At 41.1% G+C, this 8275-nt stretch overlaps 1 protein-coding gene across 1 annotated transcript; it reads right to left on the bottom strand.

Moving 5' to 3' along the window:
• Nucleotides 1-1065: 1065 nt before the first annotated feature.
• Nucleotides 1066-7272, bottom strand: LOC106579351 (scavenger receptor cysteine-rich domain-containing group B protein). The gene is made up of 4 exons (XM_014159194.2): nucleotides 7032-7272; nucleotides 4267-4581; nucleotides 3438-3538; nucleotides 1066-1641 (listed from the first exon to the last, which is right to left on the bottom strand). The coding sequence occupies exons 1-4, from the start codon at nucleotides 7066-7068 to the stop codon at nucleotides 1507-1509; spliced, it is 588 nt and encodes a 195-aa protein (XP_014014669.1). The 5' UTR covers nucleotides 7069-7272; the 3' UTR covers nucleotides 1066-1506.
• Nucleotides 7273-8275: the final 1003 nt, after the last annotated feature.

Genomic DNA, 8275 nt, shown 5'->3' with positions numbered 1-8275 from the left:
CCCCACAACATGATGCTGCCACCCCCATGCTTCACAGTTGGGATGGTGTTCTTCAGCTTGCAAGCCTCCCCTTTTTCCTCCAAACATAACGAGGGTCATTATGGCCAAACAGTTCTATTTTTGTTTCATCAGACCAGAGGACATTTCTCCAAAAAGTACGATCTTTGTCCCCATGTGCAGTTGCAAACCGGTCTGGCTTTTTTATGGCGGTTTTGGAGCAGTGGCTTCTTCCTTGCTGAGCGGCCTTTCAGGTTATGTCGATATAGGACTCGTTTTACTGTGGATATAGATACTTTTGTACCTGTTTCCTCAAGCATCTTCACAAGGTCCTTTGCTGTTGTTCTGGGATTATTTGCACTTTTCGCACCAAAGTACGTTCATCTCTAGGAGACAGAACGCGTCTCCTTCCTGAGAGGTATGATGGCTGCGTGGTCCCATGGTGTTTATACTTGCGTACTATTGTTTGTACAGATGAACGTGGTACCTTCAGGCGTTTAGAAATTGCTCCCAAGGATGAACCAGACTTGTGGATGTCTACAATTTTTTTTCTTCTGAGGTCTTAGCTGATTTCTTTTGATTTTCGCATGATGTTAAGCAAAGAGGCACTGAGTTTGAAGGTAGGCCTTGAAATACATCCACAGGTACACCTCCAATTATGTCAATTAGCCTATCAGAAGCTTCTAAAGCCATGACGTCATTTTCCAAGCTGTTTAAAGGCACAGTCAACTTAGTGTATGTAAACGTTTGACCCACTGGAATTGTAATACAGTGAATTATAAGGGAAATAATCTGTCTCTAAACAATTGTTGGAAAAATTACTTGTCACGCACAAAGTAGATGTCCTAACCCACTTGCCAAAACTACAGTTTGTTAACAAGAAATTTGTGGAGTGGTTGAAAAACAAGTTTTAATGACTCCAACCTAAGTGTATGTAAACTTCCGACTTCAACTGTGTACCCATATTTCAAGTAATTATTAAAAAAAATGTAACCTTTATTTAACTAGGCAAGTCAGTTAAGAACAAAATCTTATTTACAATGACGGTCTGGGAACAGTGGGTTAACTGCCTTGTTCAGGGACAGAACGACAGCTTTTTACCTTGTCAGCTCGGGGATTCGATTCACCAACCTTTCAGTTACTGGCCCAACGCTCTAATCTCTAGGCTACCTGCCTCCCTTAAAGTAAGGCTCCATGCTAATTAAAGTTATTCATTATAGGGTAAATTATAGATAAAAACAGTCCTGTGTCCTTTAAACATTGTATTTAAATTATTGAACTGTATATCACACATTTATAATAAAACCATTTTTTTCTGTATTAAAGCAAAAATAATCTTATGGTTATATAAAGAAATTCAATAGGAAGCATTATTGTTCAATATCAAGCATTATAGCAGTTACTATAGGTAATACAAAAACATTTTCATCAATGAATATAGTGCATAGTACCTTAATATTAGGAAGGTGTTCTTAATGGTTTGTAAACTGTAAATTTGCCTATGTGTATTTAAAGTTCTGACCTCTTCCTCCTCTTTTTCGGACTCTTTCCCTTCACCTTGTGGAAAATGTCTTCATCAGGCTGCACTTTCCAACTCAGTTTAACGTTGTCAGACATCCCCTGAGCTCTCAGTTTGGCTTTTATCTGAAAAGCAGAGTCATTTACTGAATATACACTGCTCAAAAAAATAAAGGGAACACTTAAACAACACAATGTAACTCCAAGTCAATCACACTTCTGTGAAATCAAACTGTCCACTTAAGAAGCAACACTGATTGACAATACATTTCACATGCTGTTGTGCAAATGGAATAGACAACAGGTGGAAATTATAGGCAATTAGCAAGACACCCCCAATAAAGGAGTGGTTCTGAAGGTGGGGACCACAGACCACTTCTCAGTTCCTATGCTTCCTGGCTGATGTTTTGGTCACTTTTGAATGCTGGCGGTGCTTTCACTCTAGTGGTAACATGAGACGGAGTCTACAACCCACACAAGTGGCTCAGGTAGTGCAGCTCATCCAGGATGACACATCAATGCGAGCTGTGGCAAGAAGGTTTGCTGTGTCTGTCAGCGTAGTGACCAGAGCATGGAGGCGCTACCAGGAGACAGGCCAGTACATCAGGAGACATGGAGGAGGCCGTAGGAGGGCAACAACCCAGCAGCAGGACCGCTACCTCCGCCTTTGTGCAAGGAGGAGCAGGAGAAGCACTGCCAGAGCCCTGTAAAATGACCTCCAGCAGGCCACAAATGTGCATGTGTCTGCTCAAACGGTCAGAAACAGACTCCATGAGGGTGGTATGAGGGTCTGACGTCCACAGGTGGGGGTTGCGCTTACAGCCCAACACCGTGCAGGACGTTTGGCATTTGCCAGAGAACACCAAGATTGGCAAATTCGCCACTGGCGCCCTGTGCTCTTCACAGATGTAAGCAGGTTCACACTGAGCACATGACAGACGTGACAAAGTCTGGAGACGCCGTGGAGAACGTTCTGCTGCCTGCAACATCCTCCAGCATGACCGGTTTGGCGGTGGGTCAGTCATGGTGTGGGGTGACATTTCTTTGGAGGGCCGCACAGCCCTCCATGTGCTCGCCAGAGGTAGCCTGACTGCCATTAGGTACCGAGATGAGATCCTCAGACCCCTTGCGAGACCATATGCTGGTGCGGTTGGCCCTGGGTTCCTCCTAATGCAAGACAATGCTAGACCTCATGTGGCTGGAGTGTGTCAGCAGTTTCTGCAAGAGGAAGGAATTGATGCTATGGACTGGCTCGCCCGTTCCCCAGACCTGAATCCAATTGAGTACATCTGGGACAACATGTCTTGCTCCATCCACCAACGCCACGTTGCACCACAGACTGTCCAGGAGTTGGCGGATGCTTTAGTCCAGGTCTGGGAGGAGATCCCTCAGGAGACCATCCGCCACCTCATCAGGAGAATGCCCAGGCGTTGTAGGGAGGTCATACAGGCACGTGGAGGCCACACACACTACTGAGCCTCATTTTGACTTGTTTTAAGGACATTACATCAAAGTTGGATCAGCCTGTAGTGTGGTTTTCCACTTTAATTTTGAGTGTGACTCCAAATCCAGACCTCCATGGGTTGATAAATTGGATTTCCATTGATTATTTTTGTGTGATTTTGTTGTCAGCACATTCAACTATGTAAAGAAAAAAGTATTTAATAAGATTATTTCTTTCATTCAGATCTAGGATGTGTTGTTTAAGTGTTCCCTTTATTTTTTTGAGCAGTATATTTTATAATATTTTAGGGTTCCATAATGTGCTCTTAGTTCTACTCTTAATTGATCTCCTTGACTGCATTTTATAACTGAAATATGTTTGTAAAGAATTGCATTGGACTTTGGGTCTGTTCCTGCTGGGACCGGAGTCTGCCGGTTGAGAAAGCCCAATATACAGTTGAGTAGAGGGTGAGACTCACCTGCTGCAAAATTGCCTCACTCATGGCAGGATCACTGAAGTTCGTAGGTGAATCAGGGGTCAGCTCCACTCTCACCATCTGTATCTTCTTAGTGGGGGACTCTATCAATAGACAGCACAGATGGTAGAACATCACGCTATTTATCTGGGGAAAAGGCTGAATTTATCAGTGGTAACCAAAGCAAGAGTGGTCCACATACTTTTGTATATATAGTGTATGGGGACACCCCTTCAAATTAGTGGATTCGGCTATTACATGCCGAATCCACTAATTTGAAGGGGTGTCCACATACTTTTGTGTATATAATGTATATTCTACCAATCAAAATATACAGCTATTTTAGAGCAATCTCTGCCGTCACAGTCTGTCTGTCTTGGTTGCTTCACATGCACAAACAATCATTATCACACAATAGCGGAGGTGCATAAAGATGGCGGCCTCCATCACTTACCACAAATGCCTAGTTTGCTAAGTTCGCCTATTGTACATTGCACTCAATTAAACATTTTTTTTAATCATCATTAGTACAGCATACATGATCCCAATTCTATCTCAAATACGCAGGGCAATTTGAAAAATTGTATAGCGTCGGCACTATATCTTGTGGAAGGATGAAATAGTATGAATAAATTAACCAAAATAACGTTTTTAATGAAAATATGTCAATCATTATTTGAATAAGTTGGTAACCCGTTGTATAAAAGTGCTAATGCCCTCGAAGCCGGTGTTTGGTGCATGTATTGGAACGGTTTGGTAGCGCTGCTAAAACAATGACGTCATACCCATTGATAAGTAAAAGCGCACAACTCCTTAGAATCAAATCCCTTACCTGTGCAGATGACTCCAGCGTCCTCATAATGGTTACAGTTGTGCATTCCCCAGCCTAAGTGGGAGCAGGTTGAGAGATCTAGCTCGCTTCCCTTGCAGTCTACATCATCTAGGAGGATAGGGTCCGAGCCGAGGCCGAAGTAGGCCTGAGAAATGGCTGAGGTGGCGGGGCCACAGCCCAGCTGCCTGCACACCACCTGGGCATCTTGAAGGTCCCATGAGTCATCACACACCGTGCCCCACTGGTTGATGTGGAACACCTCCACACGGCCCTGGCAGCGGTCATTGCCATTCACCATGCGGATGGTGGGCATCTCTGGAGAAGACCGAGAGATTGACAGATGGGCACATGTCAAAATAGAGAAGAAGAAAGTCTTCATGGTATGCTTGATGGCAAAAAGGTGTTGTTGCACAATCTATAAATAGAACATTCAGTAGTACATCCTTATGAATAATAAGTAAATATCCCAATGTCACAAAAAGCTGTTGGCCTACCAATTAGCTTCTGGAGTGTTTATTTCACGCTCACTGAAAGTAGTGATGTGCAGTTTGAGAACGATTTGTTCTTGTTGAACAACTCTTTTCACTGACTCGAGTCATGGTTAGTTTTTACGAGTAACTCATTCATTTTAGTCGTTAAATTTGACCTGCTGGCCGCAATGAATTCTTCAGCAGGCTTATATATTATTCAGCAAGATTGATATGCGCTCCTCTGGCTCAGCGGCTCTGGAGACATGCTCTGACCACCAACTGTTTATCATACAGTATGTGCGCACAGGAAAATAGATCATGCAGACAGTTTAGAGAAGGAAAAAGACATGTTTAGAACTGATAAGTGATTGCATGGTGTAAAACTGTATGCAATGAATTGATCATTGAAGGTTATCGATGGACACTGCTGTGTAGAACCAAACATTACACAGCCTGCTTCTGCTCAACAAACTCGAGAAGGAATTGTTTGGGGGTCGCTGCAGTTAACATTAACGATGATCTGCCTATGGTAGCCAAGCAATTGCATTCCACTAAACCTTGTTTTAAAGGTATCAAGAAATAATCTTATTTGTATGTCTAGCAATCAGAAATGTACATTGTTTTGAAGCCCACTTTTATTAGTCTCGGTCACAAATGACAGAGAGAACGAGAGTCTTGTAGAATCATGATTGTTTTGAGTTTTCAGTTCATTGTTCGCTGGTAGGGGTCCTGCATGCTTTGGCCTCTGGGCATTATTGAATCAAAGGAACGAATCTAAAGAGTCTATAGATTCATTCTTTTGAAAAATTTAAAAGATCAGAGTCAGTATAAAGACACAAACTTCCCATCACTAACTAAAAGTAGGGGAGAGGGCTTTGATTCAGCTGCAAGCTGTAGGAGAGTGGGATAAATCGTGCGAAAGCGTTAGTTGAGCCAACCCTTGTTTCTAGGAAACCATACACACAATGAATCATGTGACCAAATATTTAGGAAGAGGCCATCATTTCATGGAGTCTGTGAAGGAAGAAACCACATGGAAAAAATGTAGTAAGTTTGATAAAAAAAAACGGATTTTCACAATGTCAAGTGAATTTGTGTTTGAGGTTTCATGATGCTTGTATCTAAACCTAAGTAGACAGTTTTAAGACTGTTTTATACATTAGTTGGGTTCTCTATACGAGGTCCTAAACCTAGCATGAAAATGCATCCTTGTTAGGGTTGCAAAGGGAGGGTATAATACTGGAAACTTCCAAAGTTTACCAGTAAACTACCAGAATTTTGGTATCTTTCAAGGATTTGATGTAATCATTTTTTATTAATTAGGCTATTTTCTCTTGAACCATAAGGTTTATCCACTAGAAACTCATGGACAATGTGGACACATATATAATAAATTAATACTATATATGAATACATGATTATTTTTTTTTTACCAAAGTTATGATAGAATGCCTTAGATTTTCTGTTAATTACCAAAATTACTGAAGATTCCGGTAACTTTGGTAAATTATCCGGTAACTATGCAACCCTAATCCTTGTGGGCTAATATAATAAACGTTTTGCTTTGGGGTAAATTGTGCCATTTGGCCAGGGCAAGTTAAGCCAAAGGCTGAACATACCCCATACAAATGATGATTACATTTGTCAGTAATTGCATAGTATTTTAGAAAACTGTCATGCATATGAACTCGAGATGGGACAGGGAACAATTTTTTTCTTCTTTTGGCTCTATACTCCAAAAGTTTGGATTTGAAATCAAACAATGACTGAGGTTAATGTGCAGATTTTCAGCTTTAATTTGAGGGTGTTTTCATCCATATCGTGTGACAATTTGTAAGTCGCTCTGGATAAGAGCGTCTGCTAAATGACGTAAATGTAAACTGCTATGTATATGGGACCAAATACTTAACTTTTTACTACTTTATTACAATATAAGTGAATTTGTCCCAATACCTTTGTTCCCCTAAAATGAAGGGACTATGTACAAAAAGTGTTCACCCGATATGATGAAAATACCCTAACATTTAAGTTGACAGTCTGCACTTTAACCTCATAGTTTGATTTCAAATCCAAAGTTTTGAAGTATAGAGACACCTTCTTTTTTTTTAAACTCTTCACTCTCCCAATAATTACATAGGGCACAGTATCTGTTGTTATATTTGTTAGAAAGAATACTATATTTCCTTGACGTAATGATGCTAAATGTAAAAAATGTCTCAACATTCCCCACTGTCCCCTATAAGGTACTGTACTGTAGGTCTATTTATCATATCACATGGGATGCAGCATTATTACCTCTTGTTGTCATAGCAGGTGTAGAGGCATCCATCATAGTTTCTGTTACGTCTGTCACTAGAGTAGAAAAAGGGAATCAAAATCAGAATACCCTTTTCATAGTTTATCCCTCTACATAAGCATGTGAAGCAGATTGGGATCTGTGAAACTCACTCGTGAAGTGTCTCCCCTTACGCAATCAATATAGCAACGGGTAGAGACGCTTCAGGAGTGTGGTCACGAATGTTTGCGAGGCAGAGGTCCTGAGTTCGAGCCTTGTTAATAATAGCCGAATTAGGGGGAAGCGGTACTTGGTTAAGCAAGCAGTGTGACGTCATTTACAATGATGCCATGTGACTCGGATCTGCAGTTGCGCTCAGCTCACCGCTGGGGGTCGCTGTGGAGTGAATCCACTGTTCAGACCAAATCTTTCGACTGTTCGAACCAAAATACTGGGGGAGCTCAATAAAACATTAGAAAGTCAATATTACTGTACTTCAGTCAGTACAGACTCTACTTCCAGTACAGTCACTACTACTACCATTACAGTACATTACTCATGCTGTACTACTACAATCAATACTACTATTTCTACAGTCACCACTGCACAGAAAAAAGGGTTCTGCGGCTGTCCCAATAGAAGAACCGCTTTTGGTTCCAGGTATAACTCTTTTGGGTTCCATGTAGAACCCTCTGGAAAGGGTTCTTCCTGTAACCAAAAGTGGTTCTTCAAAGGGTTCTCCTATGGGACAGCAGAAGAACCCCTTTTGGTTCTAGATAGAAAAAAAAGATGCTAAGAGTGTACTGTTACTGGAATAAAATAAACTATAATTACTACTTCCACTACCAATAAAAATGAAGACTGCAGTAGCAAACACACACATTTTCTTTTCAACATTCAGAAAGATGGTCTCTGTTGCTTGAACTATGACATTTTTTTTGTGCTCTGAAAAACCTTCCATCTGCTTTAATGGGATTTCTTCAACATTATAAACATTGCATTGTTAGATGTATCATTTTTAAAGAAAATCTGTGATTTAGATCTTTGTGCTTATACTGATCACAGACTGCAGCTTTTAAGCAACCTCTCGTAACATTAGCTCTTATACTACCCAATTTTGGGTAGTCCACTAAAGAATTCAAGAGTCTACTAAACTATCTGCCTGTGTTCAGCTTCAATTCTACAATGGCCTTTAAAGGGGAAACTTGTTGTTCGATGGTTCCTCACCCTGAAAGAAGTCTAGTCCAGGAGAAACTGTGTGGTT

Source organism: Salmo salar, chromosome ssa19, assembly GCF_905237065.1.
Source record: "Salmo salar chromosome ssa19, Ssal_v3.1, whole genome shotgun sequence".
Taxonomy (NCBI): domain Eukaryota; kingdom Metazoa; phylum Chordata; class Actinopteri; order Salmoniformes; family Salmonidae; genus Salmo; species Salmo salar.
This window is presented reverse-complemented; position numbering and strand designations above follow the sequence as displayed.

Coding starts and splice junctions, on each gene's coding strand:
- LOC106579351 (XM_014159194.2), bottom strand. CDS start 7,068: ATGATGGATGCCTCTACACCTGCTATGACAACAAGAG. Junction 3,539..4,266: donor CGCTGGAGTCATCTGCACAG/GTAAGGGATTTG, acceptor GTCTATTGATAG/AGTCCCCCACTAAGAAGATA. Junction 1,642..3,437: donor GTGAGGCAATTTTGCAGCAG/GTGAGTCTCACC, acceptor TCTGCTTTTCAG/ATAAAAGCCAAACTGAGAGC.